Below are 22,104 nucleotides of genomic sequence, written 5' to 3'. Positions count from 1 at the left end.
CACCATGAGTACAAAATAATGAGTACAAATATTTAAAGTTGTACCTTTCGCTGGAAGTGAGTGCCTCATGGTTAAGATGATAAGTTCTTTCTTGCTCAAATGACCAAGATACATATTGCACAAATCAGAGGAGGAATCATTAGCCACATTCACCTCTTCTTTGCACAACTTTGTTTGCAACTAGTAGATACTAGTGAGACTATTGTCTTCTTTAGTAAGAATGAGGACCCTTTTGGTAATCTTACATTTTTCACTACAAAAAAAAGTACAATAACCTTCTTGATCTACTACATTCACTAAAATAAGACTAAACTGCATATGTAGCGCATGCCTAACATTCTTCAACTACAACTTGCATCCTATGTTGGTTTCAATCTACACATCTCCTATACCAATGATGTTCCACATCTTTTATCTCCTAATTTGATCTTGCCAAAAATTTTAGCAGTATAAAAAGTGAAAAACTGACACCTTAGAGTAATATTATAATGATCCAACTTCTAGCACCTCATGAGCATACTAAAGGCAAGATGTTACTACGTATGTCTCTATAACTCTAACTCTTTATTAAATAATACATAAGTCTAATTTGTCATTAGAAAATGTGGGTGTAATTTCGGAGTAAATTTTTCTTTCAATACTCATTATAATGATTATCTATCATGCATAATAAGTTATAAAGCAGAATAAGGAGAATAAACATAGATCTTAAATAGTAAAGCTAGACAAATATATGTACATTAAAACATTAGTCAGACACCTATATAACATATCCCAGACTTAGACCCTTTTAGTATATTATATTTCATATCTATAAGACACTCTTGTAAATAAGTGATGGATTGACCACGTGGGCACTAATTTAATTGGTTTTAAATGTAATTTATTTTGAAATTCTTAAACAATGTTTATATTTACTCATCTTTAGTTCTTCATCAATAGGTTTGCACCGGATAATAACACTTGTACACAGGAATATACTAATGTCATTAAATTGGTGTACGACCACTCATGATCGAACTACAAGAAGATCTCTGCAAAGACCAAAGAGCGATAATTTCATAAGTGGGTGGTAAAACCTCTTCTTACAAAACTTTAGTTAGTTTCTATATTATGTTTTGTTTATGTATTTAATTTTGATTACCTAATGCTAAGTTTTTCTTTATGCAGGAGAAACTTATTTGGGAGAAGACTCACGATCCCATAAATAACGCCAATAGGGCATCAGTCAGGTTGTCCAAGTATACTGGCAGGTCAACAACTTTCATGAAGACAAAGGCCAGCCTAGTATGTACTTTGCTTTAATATGTTATGTTCATTTTATCTTTGATTTTTTGAACTAATTATCACTTGATTTAACCTATTTTTTCAATACGTGTAGTCTAAGTTGTTGGATCGTAAGGCGACAATGGTAGATTATTATATGATTGTGGGGATTATTATGTGAGTAAACGTCATGATTTTCTTTTTTATTTAATTGTTGTCCTAATAACTTTTGCATATAATGTGGTAGGAATCCGACACGCAAAAATTAGAGGTTGTGATCCAACAATCACAGCAGAGTAGGAGGACGGCAACAACTCATCTACTTCGTCATCGATCCTGATGCAGTTTGGTGCTAGACTGCATCTGAGCTAAAAAAAATTGTGTCTACGGGTTGGGCTAGTTCTTCGCCAGCAACCTACGTAGCACCACCTTGAGGGCTTCGTCCACCTCATCCACCAATCCTGCCGATCTCGAGGACATTAATTTGCGGGAGCAGGTTCACAGTCTTACCCAAAGCCTTCAAGACAAGATCACCAACTTCATCTGGTTTAGGAGAGGTATAACGAGCTCCTCGCATGCATAGCAGAAAGAGACTCTTGTGATACAGAGACAGAGTCCCTGAGACAGGAGCTTAGGCGAGAGTTGGAGCAGATTCAACGGATGTGGCACCAGATAGCGGTGTACTATGACCAAATGCGTGTTGGTGGTAGCGCCGCTGCTAGAGGGGTCTCCTCGGCCTAAGTACAGGAACCAGGACAGGCACCAACACCACTACCTAGACTGCCACCTTAGCAGGACTAGGAAAATGACGACGACGAGAATTATCAGGACCCGTAGTAATTAGGATTTTATTTTGCTTTGTTTAACAGTATTTTATCTCTTTGACTTTTTATTTTGTACTCTTGTTATTTAATATAATAATTAATTGTTTTTGTTAAAAATACTACTTGATTTTTACTAATTGGCATTTAACTATTGATTGTTGACATATTGATAATGGTATATCAAGTTCTAACAGGTTCAAAAAAATAATAATAAACAAATAAAATTTATGATTTGGTGTGTGAAATTAGAACTCGCGCAACTTAACCGGTAAGTGCACCGGGTCATCCAAGTAATACCTCAAGTGAGTGAGGGTCGATCCCACGAGGATTGTCGGACTGAACAAGCAATGGTTGTCCTGTTGGACTTAGTCAGGAAAATAGTAAAAAGAGTTGTTGTTGTAAATGCATAAGATGATAAACAAGCAAGTAAAGAAGATCAAGTAAAGGTTTGGTGTAAAATCAATAATGAGAAATCAGTTAAGGTCTCGGAGATGTTTATTTTTTTCGGATTAAAATGTCTTACCAACTATTTTAACAATGAATGATTCATTCTATAACAAACCATAAGTGATTAAACTCTAATCTCTTAGTGATTTAATCTCTCCTAACCTACGTCAAATGCCACTCTCGTGGTAACTCAATTCCGATTAGAGGGTTAAGTTCAGAAAACTAGTTTAACACCACAAAAACCCTAATTACCCAAAGCTAACAGAATTTTATGTCACATATCCCAATTAGTTCATGTAATTAGCAACTTAGGAGGAATTTGTTTTCAAGCTGTAGTTCAAGCGAGATAACTCTCTCGAGAATTATAAGAACTCAAGTAGAAAAGGGTCATACTCTCGTTCCACCAAATTCATAACATTAAGAACGAAAACAATCCTTAGAAATAAACCAAAATATTAATTAAAATAGAAGAATAATAGTTCTAATCCATAGAAATAAATAGAACTCTTAACCTTAACTAGAAAGGGTGCATCTTATTCCTTAAATACTAACCTAATAATAAATGCTAGACCTAAAAAGATATTATTTGTAAATAAAAATTGCAAAAAAAATAAAATAGGTTAAGAAGTGCTAAATCTACTTGAGAGGCCTAAAGAGGAGTGATTCGGGTTGCTGCTGGGCGTTAAACTCCTCAAAGGGGGTCAAAATTTGTGTATGCTGAGGTCCTCTGCTAGTGTGAAACGTCAGGTGGGCATTCAGCACCGGCAGGGGAAGTTTCTGGCACTTGTCTATCTCTCTAGGGCGCTAAACGCCAGGCTCGACTTTTAGCGCCAATTTTGGCAGTGATTCCAAAAGAGCAGTATAAACTATTATATATTGTTAGAAAGCTCCGGAAGTTGGCTTTCTAACGCCGTTGAGACCGCGTCAATTGAATCTTCGTAGCTCAAGTTATGGTCGTTGAAATGTAAGGAGGTCCGGGTTAACAACATCTACATCCTTTCTTTGTTGTTGCACAAAACTCTGCCAAATTTCCCCAAAATTCACCAAAAATCATAAAAATACCAAAACAACTCAAAGTAGCATCTAAAGAGGATTTTTGCACTAAAATATAATAAAACTTAATAAAATCTAACTAAAAACAACATAGAAAATGCTAAGAAAAAGGGTATAAGACGCTTACGCATCACAACACCAAACTTAAACTGTTGCTTGTCCTCAAGCAACCAAAACAACATAGGACCAATAAGAGATACTGCTTAAGACTTTGAGTTTATCAATGAAGCTCAGGTCTAGTTACTGAATGGGGCTCATGACATTCTATTTCTGAATAACTTTGGCATCTCACTCTCCTTTGAAGCTCAGAAATATTAGTGTCCTTCAGAACTAGAGCTCGGATGATATTATAGATTCTCTTCTTTAGGCTCTAATTTATTCTTGAACACAGCTCTTTCTTTTCACTGGTGCTTTGCACCTTGAGCCTAGCCATGACTCTAAGTGTTTTGTACTCAAGCTTAACTTGATACAAGAACACCACAAGTACTTAACTGGAAAACTCTTTGAGTTCTAATTTTTCTTCTTATTCCTCCCAGACAGTGGTGCTCAGAGCCTTAGGCATACTTTGTAACAGCAATTGGTCACGACATTAAGTGTTCGGTCTCAAGGGTTACTTGACACTTTCACACCACAAGATTATGGTTAGGGAAAACCACTCTTTTGAGCTTTAGATCAATTTTGACCCTCCTAACCATTGATGCTCAAAGTCTTGGACCTTTTTCTTTTGATTTTTCTTTTCTTTTCAATTCTTTTTAATGTTTCTTTTGCTTTAAGAATCAATCTTTTTCTTGTTTCAGAGAATCCATAATACTTCTCTAAGTTCCTGTTCCTCAAGAACCAAAATTCTTAACTCCAATATTAAATATGCACTGTTAATTCATACATTCAGAAATAAAGATAGTGCCACTACATCTAGTTAACTAGAACAACTCAATATATGACTCAAAATCTCATGCATTTTACTACTTTTTCAAAAATTTTCTTTTTAAGCTTAGTGGGCAGTACAAGAGATATCTTTTAACCATATAATAATTACATAGTATTTATGAAAAAAGAATTAGGCTCATTTTTTATAATATGAAAAGTTTATTGATGTTTTTTGTGGATATGGAAACTTTTAGTTTATTTGCAAATTGGTGGACGTGTCAGATAGGAAGCTTCAACACATAGGGGTATGCTGACGTAGCACATGGAGGGCGAGCTGACACCACGGTGAGGGCGTGTTGATGACATATCGATGTCTAATTCGATGGCGACGCAACACGTGTGGCGTGTTGATGACGTGTCGCTCTCTGATTCGATGGAGATGAAATACGTGGTTTCTGTGTTGAGTGCTCTCCCTATATAAGGCAAAGCTCGCTACCATTTTATTGCAAAGAGAAGAGTTGTTTGAATGTGTTTCTAGTATGATGGAGCGTACCACAAACTTGTTAGTGTATCGCAATAGTGAGATATACGAAATATTCAAGAGGGAGTGAGGGTTGCATGTGAGAATCCGTTTTCACTTGTGGTTCTATGCACCAGGACATTCATGGAGCTTAAGAATGGTCTTTGTCAAAGCATGGAGAATGATATGTTGAGAAGAGTGAACAGTATTCTGTACCAAAACCACGTTATAGTTTTTGGTGGTCTAACACAAATTGATATTATGCCGATCATTGATGAAGCAAGTATGCAGAATATATTCCATATTCACCGGCAGACTCAGGTACAACAGCCAAAGATTGAGCTATATGTTGAGTTTGAAAACATAGAGGCAGATTGGATTTAAAATGATTTAGATATAGAGGATGATAAAGCTGAAGTGTACGAAGGAATGAACAGTGACAACGAAGAGGACTTTAAAGCTACTTATGAAGCCGGTGACAAAGAGAAGGATGGTAATGTGGGAGTTGAAGCAGCAGTGAAAAATGTAGTGGTTCCTCCCACAGTTAGTCAATGATGGACATTCCGCCTTTTATGCGTAACTTGGATATTGACATCATGCATGCACCAGAATTCCCAGAATATGCAAACATAGGTATGTGATGAGTGAATATTACATTTTTCTTAATTTATATTTTAGATGGATCAATGAGTGATGATTTTTTCTTTGTGTAGGTGTTACTAATTCTAAGGATGGAGAGTTCAGGATCGGAATGGAATATAGTTCTAGAAACTCAGTCGTCGTAGCAATTAGAAGTTACACTATCTCTAGAGAAGTCAAATAAAATGTCTATGAGTTTGAACCACAACGTTCTATGCAAAATGTAAGACGTATGGGCAAGGGTGCGACTAGCTTATCCAAGCCAGCTTGATACAGAAAAATGGTTATTGGGAGATACACAGATACAATGGTAGGCACACATGCACCATGGAAACGATTTCACAGGATCATTCCATGTTAGACTCAGATACAGTTGTTGAGGCTATAAGGCCATTGGTTGAGACCGACCCGTCCATCAAGGTGAAATCTATAATTGCAGAAGTCCAGTCAAGGTTCAACTACACCATCAGTTACCGAAAGGCTTGGTTGCAAAGCATAAGTGCATAGCCAAAGTTTTTGGTGGTTGGGAAGATTCTTACCAAGCTTTGCTATGGTAGTTCTCGGTCATCGTTTGAAAGATGCCTGGCTCAATTGTCCAAATAGAAACACGACCCCTGTACAATGGGAGTGAGGAGGCGGATGGTGTCAGGATACTTCACCGCGTGTTTTGGAGTTTCAATGCATGCATTAGAGCATTCAAGCATTGCAAGCCTCTAGTTCATGTTGATAGTACACACCTTTACGGAAATACAAAGGTGCACTTTTGGTTGCTGTTGCACAAGATGGGAACCAAGACATTGTGCCTAACGTTTTTGCCCTTGTGGAGGAAGAGACCGCTAATGCGTGGCACTTTTTCTCAGTAATTTACGAAAGCATGTTGTTAGAAGAGACGATGTGGGTATAATCTCAGACCGACAAGAGTCAATTTGGGCAGCAGTAAATTATTCCAGAGGTGATTGGCAACCTCCAATAGCATGGTGGATGTTTTGTATTAGGCACATAAGTAGCAACTTCTCAAGGGCATTCAAAGTTTCGTACTTACAAAAATTTCTTGTCAACATAAGGTATTTAAGGACAGTGGAGAAGTACAACATCAACTATAAGAGGTTGTAAGAGGAGGCGAGGCATATGCCCGGTGGTGCGATGCCATTGGACCTAGTAATTGGGTATCGGCATTTGACAAGGGACATTGATGGGGCCACATGACGACAAACCTTGTTGAGTGCATTAATTCAGTGCTAAAGGTTGACTGAAACCTCCCTGTGTTGGCGCTCGTCCGAGCAATATATTATCAGTTAAATGAGCTATTTACGCAAAAGAGTGTCGAGGCTCACAATTGCAAGCGGGCCGGATTTACTTTCTCTACTTTTCCATAATAGGGGATAGAAGCAAATACGCAACGTGTTAGAAATATAGTTGTGCCAGTTTGATAGACGAAATAAGGTGTTTGAGGTGCATGAAATGCCTAATGGATCGGTGTTGGCAATTGATCATACACGACGAACCTGTGATTGTGGGCAGTTTCAGGTGGAACAACTACCATGTTGCCATGTTATTGCTTGTTGTGCCAACCAACATCTCGATTGGCAGTTGTATGTGATTGATGTGTATAACATGACAGAGGTTTGTAAGGTCTACAGATTTGAGTTCGTACCATTAGGCGATCCAAAGACATGGCCTGCTTTTCTGGGACCGACATTGGTCGCTAATCCTCCTTGTGGCAAACATCGAAAAGTCGCCCCAAATTGATCCGATACTTCAATGAAATGGATTTACGAGAAATGCGTGGTTCTTGGATATGTCGTTTCTGTGGTAGACAGGGTCATAGTCTGTATGTTTAGGTTAATTTTATTAGTTAATTTTTTGAGGTTAATCGTGTTCGCATTTTTAAGTTAATTTTATCAGTTAATGCCTGTGCGCGTCGTCGTGTTTGTATTATTAAGTTAGATGTTAACTTCTGTGAATTATTAAGTTGACAATTTCTGAGATGATGATTTCAAATTTGATACAATAGCCTTTCAAAAGGTTAATTAAAAATTACACTAACTTGATTCTAAAACCATGATTTAAAGTTCGATAAGGTAAACTTTCAAAAGATTAATTAAAAATTAAACTTATTTACTAAACCCTTGCTTACTTCTTTCAAAGCATCCAATCAAGTCTCTTGCCCATCATGCCCTGACTAAAACATGACGGAGTAAACCTATCAGGTGGATTCTTTTCTGTTTGTAGGTTATACAGATGACCCAGAACTAAATCACCAACATCCGGGGGTGGCTAACCCACCTGCATCTGCTCCTTGTACTACTCAACAACCTCATGCTCAAAGTGATCGGCCCAATATCTGGTAGATTGAGATGATCAGTATCGAAAGTTATATGTAGAGCGATGACTGTGCTTGACTGTGCTTATTGTGTCGGTTGCGACGGCTAGGCTCCGTGGTCGCTGGACTGGCCGTGGTGACTATAATGACTCTGCTAAATATCTCAACTACGACGACTAGGCTCACCGTGGTGACTGGACTGGCCGTGGTGACTGTGCTAACTATGCCGGCTGCAACGGCTGGGCTCGTCGTGGTCACTGGACTGGCCGTGATAATTGTGCTGACTGTGTTGACTATGGTTTAGTTGCTATGGGAGATAATAGGAAAAATGATTGAAACACTGTATATTGAGGTGGTCCCTGAGGTGCTGGTGGCTTAGGTGGATGCTGATGAACTTACTCCGACAATCTCAGCAGATGCCCGAATAACCCTACGTACCAATCACGTTACTCAGCCAACAGTCTAAAGTCCCAAGTTGAAAGGGGGTGCCGATCCCACAACCGAGTGTTACGATAGATGCCCTATTCTACTATTCACTTCGCATGTAAAACCCCCCAATCATGAAGCTACACTTTGTGAAGAGTGATGCAATGTGTAAAACCATGAAAATTAATAAATAATTAACTAATAAATTAAATATTATTCAAAGGAATTAGGAAATTTAAGTTTTATAGTTTAGAGAGGTAGAAATAATTAAAATATGAATTTCGACATTAATTTTTAAGATATGTGCCCAAAACTGGGTCAATGGCTAAACCGGTTAGACCAGACCCAAACCGTGCCTTATAAGGCCATGAATCAGCCTTCTTCCCCAAACACATAATGAAATCATGCCGAACTTGGGGGTGGGAGGAGCAAAGGAAAACCCTAACCTAATTATGACTTCAAATCCACATATCTCTCGATCCGGAGCTCCGATCGCCGCACCGCTGGTGGCCACACAACCATCACGTCGAGCTCTTCAAAACCATCCAAACGAATTGGTAAGAAATTATCAATTTCTCACCCATTCTCTTCTCCCTTCAATTTCAAAATTACAGTTAATAGGTATTGAAGATTTTGGTGTTTTGATGTTTTAGGATTGAACTAGCATGAAGAAATTGTTGGATTTTGTTAAATTAATCTGTGGGTGAGGTAAGAAACTTTTAAACTCTTGTGAATCATTGAAATTTTATAACCCTATGTTGATTATGGTAAAATTGTGTGGTATTAGATTAAATTTTAAGGTGTTCCGAGTTTAGGGAGGAATTAACCAAGGTATGGTTTTGGTTTCTCGTAGTTAATGTATAATATAACGGGAAAACTTAGTTTAGTGAACCTTAATATAGGAATGAATTGAATAAATTATTGATTGAGTTGTGTATGTGGTATGTAAATTAGGAATGAGGATTTAATGAGTGTGTATGTGTTGGAGTATGATTTTGATTATTATTAAATGATGATGATTGTTGGTTTTTAGTGAGGATTGATGAGAAGTGTTGTTTGATTTTTTATGGTGGATTTTAGAGTGGAAAGTGCTGAATAAATTAGTTGAAGAATATTTTTGATATTGTTGAGGCTTGGTTAAGTTGTGTGAGAAGTTATAGTGTGTGTGTGTGTGTGTGTGTGTGTGTGTGTAGAAGAAAAAGGTTGATGATTTGATGTTGAATTTGGTGAAAAATTTATTATGAATTTGTTGAATGGATTGTATGGTTGTGAATGTTGATATATTGTAGAGTTAATGGAAGTATGTGAAATTGAGTAGGTATACTTTGTATTGAATTGGTTAAAAATTTGGTTGGTTTTGGATTTGGAAAGTTGGAAAACTTGAGATTTGAGTTTTTGATAAAAACATGATTTTTGACCAACTTCGGCGGGACATAACTTGGCTTTCGGATCCCAAATTTTGTGAAACTTATTTTGAATGCAAATTGGGTCTGCTTTTGGGTTTAAAAACACAATTTTGCACAAAACCAGAATTTCTGGTGTGCGTGCACACGCATAGACCAGAGCATTGGTGAGACTTGTGCGTACGCACGAGGGAGTTTGTGTGATTTTGTAAGTTGTGTGAACGCTCACTATGATGTGTATGCAAACGAACAGAAGTTCATCTGGTGCATGCGTACACACAGTACCATGCGTATGCACGATGCCCTATTTCACACTAATGCCATGTTTTTAATTGTTTGACCTTTCTGGAAAGCTTGTAACCCACCGAAGCCACTATTTTGTTGAAAATTTACAATATTTGAACTATCAACCATTACTCCAGTTTTCTCAAACCTTTGAAAACTCTGTTTAAGGTTCGATGGCTAGGTTTCAGGCTACGAAATAGGGGTAAGAGTGTTGATGGAGCTAGTTTTGGTATCAAAGGAGATTTAAGAAGTGAATGATTGACTTGACGAGATATTATAAATGATGAATGAGACATGATGAGAATGATTATGATATTATGAGATGATGATGAATGAGTTTGATTGATGATGATGATGAGGATCAATTTTAATTATGATTTTTGAATGAATTGAAATGATATTGAGAATAAATTTTTGAATGAGATACCTGGGCAGTAGCAACAATAATGGTTCATCCCACTTGCTCCACGTCAGTGATTGAGACGTGTGGGCACTAGCAACAATAATGGTTTAGCAGCAGTAATGGTTCATTCCACTTGCGTTGGGTTAAGCGGGTAGTAGCAAGGGAGTTGTTGCTCAGACCCACTTGCTCTGTGATGGGGTGTTTCTGTCCAATGTTAGCTACCAGGACATATCGGGTTTGGCTACATAACTGACAGATGATATCATCAGCCATAATAAAGACATGAATCATGTGCATTTGTATGATTTAATTGAGTATGCTTTATTTTGGCTTGCCTTATTGTTTAGCTGTAATTAACTGCAATTTGTCTTATCTACTGTACTTGCTATCCATATATGTGTTTTTCTTGATTGTATTGTATGTATTTGCATCTAAGAGACCCCTCATATGGTGGAGGCATGATGATGAGGGTTGTTTCATTGGTGATTCGGAGGATTGAAGAAGATAGGAGGTGAATAGTTTGTTTAGAAATGGGAATCCTTTGGGTAGATTACCAAACTTTATAGTTTATTGTTGATTTTAAGTTTGATTCTGAGTGTCAGAGTTCTAGAAATGCCTCTGGTTTTTTTTTTGGAATCTTATATATTAACTATGTGAGCGTCTTTACCATACTGATGAGAACCCCCAATTCTCATTCCATACATATTTTGTTGTTTTTCATATGCAGGTCGAGAGGCACCTCACTAAGCATTCTAGAGACTCTTTGGAAGCTAAAAACTTTTTTGGGACTTAGTGTTTATATTTTGTTTATGTATATATATGTAATAGATTCTCTGCCTTGTATATATTATATTTTGACCCTCTTAGAGGTTGACTTAGAGAAACAGGTGTTTATTTTGGAGTTTGAGTAGACTTTTGGGTTATGTATATATGTCTGTATTCTCGGCTGGCCTTAGCTCCACAGGTCGAGTCTGGAGCATGATAACTGTATCTTTTGGAACTCTGATCTTTATGTATATAATTTATCCTTTTAGTCCTATTTTGTTTATCCGTTTGCGTTTACTCGGATGAATGTGATGCAATTTCTGATACGCTTTTGATTAGCTTTTTTCTCAAGGCTCCTAGTTATAATTTCTTTCAACTATATTTGCATACGTATTTTTATTTTTAGAGGTCGTAGCGCTTCACCACTTCTGTTTTACGTCCTAGGCCTAAAACTCTGTGTGGTAGGATGCTATACTATGCTCCTCCGGTAGAATAACTTTTGCTATTTCCAGGGTGGGTTGTGCATACCCAAACTCGAATAAGAATAACAGAGCAATATTGTCACACACCTCAAAGTGTCCATTTATCTCGTCGGGTATGATTAATCCTTCGAACGGTTGCCACATATTATTAGAAAATTAAAACCTTAATATTAATGTTGGATATTAATCACACACAAAGCAAAAATATTTACCTCGTCCATGTAGTCTATTTCTTGCATAAATATTGTTGTGGTCTTCGATAACCACACTGTAGTTCGTATGGAATGACTCCACCTAAAACACATAACATAACATTGAAAAAATTAAAAAATGTGTCGGCATTCAAATATGCTTCATCAATATAACACATAACTAAAATAGAAACTGTTACCTCCGAGCAACTATTACGTCAGCTACTGGAAGGTACTGTCTCGATACGGGTGCAATACACGACATTCACTTCCATGCCCAAACAAATAAAAGATTAAGAGGACCATCCATCTCCTTAGTATCATATCGTGATACAAGGCACAGTGCCCTGTAAAGATGCATGACACATGCTGACCCCTAATTTTAAGTGTGGATCTGCTCAAAATCGCAGAGCAACGATAGATGCTTCGTCTGGGCATATGTCGTCGACGTATCCGCGAATAGGATCGAACCCAGCAAACAGAAAATCTGACATCTCACACATCTTTGAATAAACTCCAAAGTATCCAATGGCTCTACGTCTCTGATACGGCGAATCCATGCCAGCTTTATATAATATTTGGAGGAACTACTCACAACGGATTCACGATCGAAAATTGCGATGCTCTAGCTCTGCGGGAATTCGTCACTGCTATTTGTCTAGCCGCTCATAACCTGTCCATCACTGGGTAGGCCAAATATATGAGCGACATCTTCTAGTGTCACGGTAATCTCACCCATCGGCAATACAAAGGTGTGAGTCTCTGCCCTCTACCTTTCGACCAAAGCAAATAGTAAGGGGTAAAATCCTCTGATCACCCCAATTCTAAAAATATGGTAGAACCCCGTTGCTTGTAAAGCATCTTGTATCATCGGATTTCATGTCTCCAGCAAATCCAGTTTATGAACCATAAGATTCTTGTTAAGTTGGTACAACAAAAATATATTTATTCATTAAATATTTATTAATTTAAATGAACGAAGATTATAACAAATAATTATTTATTAATTATACTAATTTATATCAATATAAATATTTTGATTACTAATCATAAATAGAAAAACATTTATTTATTTAAGTATTAAAATAAATAAAATATTTAGTTTCACAAATAAATAAATATAAATATTTATTAAAATACAAGAAATAAATAATACTATTTATTTATTAAAATATTTATTTTCAAAATATTTAAAAATATTTATTAATAAATGTTAAAATATTTATTTTCAAAAAATAATAACAATTATTTATTTATTAATATTTAAATTATTTATTATATGTATAGAAAAATAATCACATTATAACAAAAAATTCAAAAAAATTATATATTCATGTTTATATAAAATAAAATAATATTATACTAAACAAATAAAAATATTATCTAAAAATAGTTTAACATATGATACTAACAATAACGAAACTAACATTAATTAAAATTTAAAAAATTTAAATACATCAAAAAAGTTAAATTTATCAACTTACATAAAATGGATTATCCAAATAATTGCTAATATGTTCTTCAGGTCTGTATAATTACAAACCATTTTTAATTAATACAAATTTACAATATTTTTTCTATGGATAAAATCACTGTTTTTTTTCAACACAAATTTTCTTCTTCTTTTTCAGGGACTTCCTTCCCAATATTCCTCTCATTTCTTAAATCTCCTCGCTGAATGAATGCTGGAGGAGGGTTGAGCTCAATTTAAAGAGTTTCAATCCTGCGTTGTTTATTTCTGGAGGAAGGACGTGTCCCCTACATGTAGACACTACTCCAACACGTCCTCCCCGTATTGAATAGGGCTTTGCAACTCCTCAAAAATATGCAAAAATCTCTACGAGAGCTGCATGGAATCACTGCTCCAATATGCCCATTGTGTGTTGACATCGAGCCTCCACGTCCGCGCCGCAGTCTGCAAAAGATGGTTGGCGTCTCTCCTCAGCACGCCTTGTCGATGACAAACTCTGGCTCACTCTAATAGCACGTTGGTAACACGTCTCTTGCGTGTTGATCTAATCCACAAATCAACAAAACACTCCAGTTGCCAATATTAAATCAAAACACCATTCTTCTTTCCATAATAAAAATAATTTCGGAAGGAATTACTCAAAGTACAAAACTTTTACCAAAAATCTATAAATTCATATTCTGATCTTTTGGTTTACAAAAATTTCAAATAGTGTAACCAAAGACAAAAGTAATCGGACCAAGATTAGCGCTTTTTTACTTTTAATATTGGAGAATAGTATGTGTTTTAGTATTTTAGGAGAGAGGCATATCACGGAATTATAACTAATAGTTAAAAAATTTAAGCCAAATTTGTGTTTATGATTTTTATTTTATTTTCTTAAAATAAAACATTTAGGGTCAGATGTGCATTTATGAATTTTTTATTTTTTTAGAATTTTATTTTTTAAAATCATAAATCTTACCTTTCCATTTGTGTACTTGAATTTTTAAAATTTTATAATGCACAAAATTGACCCGCAAATTGCATTATCTTCCTCTCTCTTCAATAAATCTGATTGTTTGATTTGCTTAACAACAATCTAAAAACAATTAACTCTACATTTAGAAAAAAAAAAAACACTAACCCTTCCTATAACAACAATTTCCTCGATTTAAGAAAATGAGCCATAGATTAGAACCTAAAGAAACCAAGAGAAAGAAAACAATAGGAGAGGTGCACAAGTGGTGCACCTAATCTATGTAGAGTTTATTAGGCAATTTAAGAAGAAAAAAAAAAACTCGGCTTCAAATTTTATCAAGTAAAATAACATTAGGATATGAGCACAAATAGACACGAACTCGAAAGCAAAAAGGCATGAGACTTATTTTTTCGTGTTTCAGATTCTTTTACCTTAATTAGGCAAAATATGTATTTTAACTCATGCTTTTGTAGTTTACATTCTTTTTGTTTCGGATTTGAAATACGTAGATTGTAGACCTTTTGAGGTGAAATTATAACATCTGTCAATCCGTTAAAAATGTTGAACAATTAAAAAAGAAAAATGAAAACTTACCCTAAAGACAACATGACCAGAAACCAAATAAAAAGCCGGTAAACCAGAAAAAATTAATTCAATAACTAAGCACCAAAAAAAATATAGTAGTTAAAAAAGAACATGCCATCCTTATTTTATACTTTATTAACCCAAGAGAAATTACAGCTCCAGTATGGGGAGAATTCTACATACTCAATGAACATTGGCATTTTCTAATAACTACACACTTTGATAGATCGGTTTAGGGTTTTGATTAGTATCTCTCAGTAATTCACTAAGAACAACAGGTTCATTAATCACTGAATTTACAGTAGAATGCAACTCAAGTGAAGTAAATCCATCATCCTTCAGGTAAAACAGGTGCAACACTTTGATCATTTTCCAAAACAATTCCTTGCAGTCTCTTGGAACTGTGCTTCCTTTTTCCTTCAAAACTAATCTCAAGAGTTCTCTTCTCTTGTCCTCGATGATAACCTTCATCTCCTTAGTGGCATCATCTATGGTAATAGCTCCATTTCCATGGATGAGACGCAAGCCGAGTGCATTCAGCTTTCCTTCCGCTGATTCTCTCTACAATAGTCACAAAAACAGGTTAGTCAGAAATACCTGCTTGCTCTTGGAGCATATTTAACAAGTGCTCCAAGAAAAATCACAACCAATTGTCTATAAATGTTTGAGGATGTTCTTGGACCACATATTAAATATGTTCCAAAAGCATAAAATAATATCTAAATTGTCCAACCTAAGACTAGGGAATGATGGGATTGGTGATGAAGTACATACCTCAAAAGTGTTAATATCGTTTAACAAACGGCCGCAAGTGCTCATTGTGTTGAATAGACAATGCAATTCTTCAACTTCGGCAGCCTCGCCTGAAAGCTTAGGACCAACAAGAAAGAGGGCCGGAAGGACGATTGGACCTAATGCAAATGAAACGCAAGCATTTTGCATATACTCATCTAGTGTTGGGACAGTCTTGGTTTTCAACCACTTGGCTTCCGTTAACATAGACCGTATCAAGCTTAACCACTGCAAAGCAAGCAAAGCCAATTTGACAATTTGGAACTCAGGACAAGATGACTTGAAGGAACATAACTTTGAAAACACGTTTGAGTACTAATATTTGAGCTACTACACTAACAAGAAAAAAAAAAACTACAGATGAAATAAAATGAACAAGAAAAGATTAAAATGCAAATACCATGAATCATGCTAGGGTGATCCATTTGAAGCGGAACACAATGAATAAAAGCAAGCAGTAATAAGAGTGGGTACAAGACAAGCCCTAAAAAGTGTATACTTTCCCAAGGAGGGTGACAAGAAAATAGTTAGAGTGATGTAACTTAATAATCAGCCCAATATTTTTAGGAAATAGTAATTAAAAAAAATGGTCTATACTTAAGAGAGGATTCATCTATGAAATCAACATGAGAATGCATCAGGGAAAATGTGAGACAATTGAATACTTTTAGCTTAAGCAAAACATAGTCATTTTAGGTTTGAAACACTCTTAACACTCACAAGTTCAACCATATATTCCGAGGGATAAAGGGATGCAGAGTGGTCAAATCATATCCAGCAAATATGTCAATATTGGGAATTCACAAGCAAATGAATAGAAATATGTAAAGCCAGAAAGATGAGGAAGCATCGCACAATCTTAATAACACTGCCTTCCACATTTCGTCCTTGCCACTTGACTGATCTTTCTCCAATCTCTTTAATCGTGCTCCGAAGTGAACAAAATATTATCTTAACATTCTCAGAACAACAAGCAGTTTCGATATCTACATCCCACCTGCAGTTCAATTTCGACAACAAAAAATGTTTGTGAAGAAAAACTGGGAGGAGTTCAAACAGAAATCAATAGATGGAGCAGTTTTTCAATTAAAAGAATAGGATTATACTCCTCCATTAGTTGAATAAGGTTCACTTGCTCCTCTTCAGTGCTCCCAACATCATAGAAATCATCAACAACTGTTGTGAGAACACCATTTTTTGCCCATGATATGCGAGCATCGGAAAGTTCGGGTGCAAAAAGATTAGCTGCAGCAGAAAAGTAACAATAGGCTAGTTTCTGCCTTGCAAATTCAAGTTTATCTAGTTTGCTCTCTGTAACCCACCTGCATATGCAGGGTACGGTTAGATCAAACTTGACAAAATGTGCCTTTAATTGAAGCTTGAGCACAATATCCATTTTAATAAAATTTAGACAAAACCCAGCAAAATAGATATACAATGAACAATAGAACCACAACCTTCAATGATTTCGAACAGCAGGACAATACATTTAAAAATCCTTAATAGTTTTCAATTACTAAATCTTGAGTTATGCTTATGATCATAATCATCAAGGTGTACTTTTAAAATTATGAAGAAAAGGGATAAACCTTGTGAGTTGTTTCAACTCTTCTTTTTGTATTATTTGGCAGATATTGAAGTCTTCGGCTGCTAGCTTTAGAAATTCTTGGTTTGCAAGATTTTCAGACCTGGACCATAATAACCATAAAACTAGTCGGAAAAGGGAGAAATTAAAAAATAAATAAAAAGACATGGAACTTGGGGAAGGGGGAAGATTGTAATACTTCTATAAACTCATCCCACCTATATGATGACTTTAAAATCCTTGTTTCTTCTACATTGTAATGCTTCATCGATCTCAAGTTTAAGATTCGCTCCAAGTTTGCGTAATATGGAAAAGAAAGAGCATCATTGGCCTAAAGAGCAAAAAACATTTTATTTTTCAGGAATGATTATGAGATGCATAGACATATGTAGCTAAATTTTGTGAAAGATTAGAGCACGATCATGAAATGAACCTCTCGGTCAACAAAACGACGAAGTTTATCAGCATATAATTGATAATGCGATGATTGCTGCTTTAGAAGATGCCTAGTCCAAGCATTTTGTCTCACTAAAATTGATTCATCTGGATGTATAATCACTTGAGAAGCCTTATACAGCTCCAAAATAGCACCAGCATCCTTCAAGTACCCTTTCAAGGAGTCCGAAAACTTATCTTCTGAATATTGATAAAATGGATCTGCAAAAACACAATATACTTAATAGTCTCTTTGGTATTTAAATATAAAAAAAAAAAAAAATCTCCTTGCTACCTAACTTTTTCATGTGATCAAACCTGAAGATACGTCGTAACCACTGAGACGCAATATACGGAATGCCATTGCACAGGTGGTGGGATCTAAAAATATATCTTCCACTCCCTCTTGCCAATATCTGTTTTTTTGCAAATTTGATTATATAAAGAAATTCAACTATGAAAAAGAAAAATTCTATATTTTAAATAAAATGCTTTCTATAATTTGATCACCTATTCGCCTACATATAGAATTTGCTTTTTACTTCTCTAGTTACAGATATATTTAGTATTTGACCTTGATATTTGCATGCACCAGAAGTGGTTTATTACCTGTATGTTTCATCCAATACACTTCGAATTTCCTCTTTGAAATGGTGACTTACACCCAACCTTTCAAGATTGTCAATCATACACAGCCGGACATATATGTCCAGAGGATAAATTGTTGGAACTGAAAATTTATTAAAACAACAAAAAATCCCAATTAATGTGCCAGACAACAGTAGTTCAAAATAAAACAAAAACAAAAGCAGCTCTGTAAACATATACCAGCATTCCCAAACTTTTCTACTACAGATTTGAGATAGTTAAGACAGTTGGTGTTCTTAAGTTGATGAAAAGCAGCTGCGGTCGTAGCAGGTGAATTAAACAAAGATCCATTCAGTCTTTGGTACTTCAATATTGCTTCCCAGTCCTGTGATTTCTGCAGTCTCTCTGAAACATAAGCAAGATATGCTCGCCACCCTTCCGAATTGCTTTGATTTCCTCTACATATAGACAAATGATCCTTAAAGTTAAACCAGTCAGTCTCGAAAATTCAAAAATGGTAGTATTCAAATTATCTACCCACAAAAGTCTTAGCACTAAGAAGCTAGCATTTGACCAAAGGATCTTGAAAATAAGAAATAATTCCAAGAAAGGACAATCTTGAAATGCATACATGAAGACTTCATAATCAAACTTGAGAATCTACCTAAATTATTTGACTTTTTAGAAAACTTGAATCATAAAGCTCAATTCATAACTAGAAAGAGTTAGGAGTTTGATAACTAAAAGGAACCATAGTACTACCTGCTAAGCTCTATATCTCTCTTATGAATGATTGCTTCCAAGTTTGTTGCACTGAGAGAAAAATTAATTCCCAAATTTTGACCATATTCAATCAAAGAAGGGAAAATTAAATCAAATCCAATGGGAGGTTGCTGCTTCTCATCATTGATTGAGGCAATATTTGAGTTGATAAATTGGAGACCTGCAAAGAATATCAAAATTCATTTGTATAACATCACAGCAAGTGATAATAATAGCAAGGGGAAAATCATATTTACCCTTGTTAATTTGATCTTCACCAATACCCCATTTCTTTAATGCAAGGACACATGCTAAGGTAGACAGCAGAGCTTCATTCATGAATGACGGATCATGATTAGGTAGACCCCATGATCCATCAAAGAGTTGATTATCCAACAACCAATTCAAGCACTGAGGGAAAAATGGTGCATGAGGATTAGTCGTCGATGGAACCATTGCGACCCAAGCTGTGTCGTATGAAGAGACAGAAAGTTCAACCTTGTTGAACATTTTTTTGATCCTTTCTTTAGACTCTTCTAGGCACTGCAATTTCCCCTGGTCAGAAGAGAGAAAAGAAAAAGCGAAGGAAAAAAATGATTGTGCATGTCGTACCAAAGCTGTTCTGTGATTTTCCTTCTTTACCTTTGATGCAGTCATGAAAGTATCTGTTGAACACAAAGACATATATCAGCCAATAGTGAAGTAATATAATAGATAAGCACCATTTCCTCATTTGAATATAGAACAAGAACATATGATAATTCTGACTTAGAGAAAACTCTAAATCAACTAACCAGAGACCAGAACTAGACAAAATTAAATGTTATATGAGCAGCAAGAGAACGCTAAGGATGTATTTTCGAGTTGAAGTTTTAGAAGGAAAGAGACGGGTTTGAAGAATAAAAGACTTGAAGTGTAAAATGGTTTAAACATAATATCTAGAACCCGTCATAATTGTGCTACACAAGATGTGATGCTTCATGCTTCAACCTTTTAATTATTATAAACTTGCATATTACCCAAACCCATTTTTTTCCACCAGTTAATGCTCACTTTGGTCCTTGTAGGTACACGAGTGAGCCATTTTGATCTGAAAATTTTTAGTGTCTCAAAATAGTCGTTTAGATAATCAATGTGACAATTTTATTCTCATTTCTTGTCTATAGAAACTATTTGAACTCATAAAAATGACCTAAGAAAGTGATCAAACCAAGCAATGAACTCGCCTTGAACGTTTCAGTATATGCACACCATGTAGGAGAATAACGTTATATGCATATTAAAATATTAGTGAATGTGAATATGAATATGTATCAGAACATAAGAGCAGAACAACCATGAGGCATGCGTAGTTAAGCACAACAGAAATAGAAACAGAGCAGAATAGAGGGAAGCGATGCGGCGGCAGAACCAGCAGAGCGGTGAGCCGGCGAGGCCTAGTGGGGTACTGAAGAGACATTAGTGTTCACCGGAGAAGCGCTGATGGCGACGAGGTGGCAGGAGTGGCACAATATCTAGGGTTTCATCCCTCTTCTCCACTAATGGCTAAGAAACCATGCTTCTCGAAAAGACTCGGTTGATAAATACGATCATCATCGAAAACAAATTGATATAAGCACAAACCAAATTTCTAAAACCTAAGTTTCAAACCGAACAAAATAGGACAAGAGCTTCCGCTTCCACTTGCACTTTAAACAACACAAAACAAAGAAATAAGAACCATCCAATAAAATCAGTGTCACAAGGATTCAACTTATTAGAATACTGCCATGCGCCAAATTAAGAAACGAAATTCAAGAAAGTAAAAACATGCATAATCCATGAGAACAATAGAAACTGCCTCCCAAGTATTCGTTCATAAAAAAGGGATTACAAAAGGAAAACCATCAAAAGGAAGAGACCTGAAGTAGAACAGGAGCAAACGAGGGGAGTGATATGGGTGGAGAGAGACATGGTGGCAATGGAGTTGAAATGGGAATGGGAATGGGAAGTGTGGCTGTATCAGAGCAAAGAGTAGCAAAGTGAAGAAGAAGAAGAAGAAAAAGAAAGTCAAAGGCAGGGGAAAGAAAAGAAAAAGTAAAGTATGTTGGAATGCAGTGCATGGACTGTCATTGGACAAAGTAGCAGCTACGAGTCTACGACTGCACGCACTGACATATAGTTACGAGGAATTACGATTTCAAGGATGCTTTGGAAAACTGCAACCGCCTTTTTATTTTTGTTTTCATTTTGCTTGTATTCATATAGTGTCCTAAATATTTTTCAATTTTATGGATATATTTTAAGAATATTATAAAAAAATATTTTATTAAAAATCGTTAAAATTATTTATTAATTTTTTTTAATATAATGAATGCATAAAAAATTTTAAAAATTATTATTATATTATTAAATATATTTAAGACATAAAATAGCAAAACAAGAGTGCTTTTGATATTTTTAATATATCTTTTATTGAAGAGCTTAACAAAAAATTTTGGTTTAACGATTTCTAATTTTTTTTTTTGGTTAGGTTTAGGGCTTGAAGTGAGTTGAGTCGAGTTAGACCAAGTTCAAGCTCGACTCACAAAATATGAGTTTGACTCACGTCTCAACTCATTAACAATCGAGCTTATTTTTTAAGTTCAAACTCGACTTACCAGAAACTTACGAGCTGGCTCAAATAATAGAAACATAATCTATAATTCTATATCAATAAATTATAATTTATATATTTTTAAAAAATTAAAAAAATCTATTTTATATATTGTTTATCTATCAATAAATTATAATTTTTATTTATCTCCTACATCAAAATTATATATAAAAAATAAATATAAAATTTTAAATAATTAAGATCATTAATATATATAATTATATATTACTACTTCATATTATATATATATATATATATATATATATATATATATATATATATATATATATATATATATATATATATAATCGAGCTAGTTTACGAGTTAATGAGGTGAGCTTATTAAAACTCAAGTTCAGTTTATTTAATTTATGAACTCAATTTTAGGTTCAAGTT

The 22,104-nt window shown here is 35.2% G+C and overlaps 1 protein-coding gene across 1 annotated transcript; it reads right to left on the bottom strand.

Moving 5' to 3' along the window:
* Positions 1 to 15,010: 15,010 nt before the first annotated feature.
* Positions 15,011 to 21,260, bottom strand: LOC112702964 (ent-kaurene synthase-like 1). Its single transcript, XM_025754221.3, has 14 exons — positions 20,975 to 21,260; positions 19,686 to 19,738; positions 19,331 to 19,616; positions 19,074 to 19,254; positions 18,552 to 18,769; positions 18,333 to 18,453; positions 18,042 to 18,139; positions 17,722 to 17,945; positions 17,507 to 17,619; positions 17,293 to 17,391; positions 16,810 to 17,025; positions 16,559 to 16,700; positions 15,686 to 15,931; positions 15,011 to 15,472 (listed from the first exon to the last, which is right to left on the bottom strand). Exons 1-14 carry the CDS (start codon positions 21,024 to 21,026, stop codon positions 15,122 to 15,124), a joined length of 2,400 nt encoding a protein of 799 aa, XP_025610006.1. The 5' UTR covers positions 21,027 to 21,260; the 3' UTR covers positions 15,011 to 15,121.
* Between the last annotated feature and the right edge of the window lie 844 nt (positions 21,261 to 22,104).

The sequence above is a fragment of the Arachis hypogaea genome, chromosome 7 (genome assembly GCF_003086295.3).
Source record: "Arachis hypogaea cultivar Tifrunner chromosome 7, arahy.Tifrunner.gnm2.J5K5, whole genome shotgun sequence".
NCBI lineage: Eukaryota > Viridiplantae > Streptophyta > Magnoliopsida > Fabales > Fabaceae > Arachis > Arachis hypogaea.
Note: the sequence above shows the minus strand (reverse complement) of the source record. Positions and strands in the feature narration are given on the sequence as shown.

Coding starts and splice junctions, on each gene's coding strand:
- LOC112702964 (XM_025754221.3), bottom strand. CDS start 21,026: ATGTCTCTCTCCACCCATATCACTCCCCTCGTTTGCTCCTGTTCTACT. Junction 19,255..19,330: donor TGAAGATCAAATTAACAAGG/GTAAATATGATT, acceptor TATTCTTTGCAG/GTCTCCAATTTATCAACTCA. Junction 15,932..16,558: donor AAGGCAGTGTTATTAAGATT/GTGCGATGCTTC, acceptor CTTGCTTTGCAG/TGGTTAAGCTTGATACGGTC.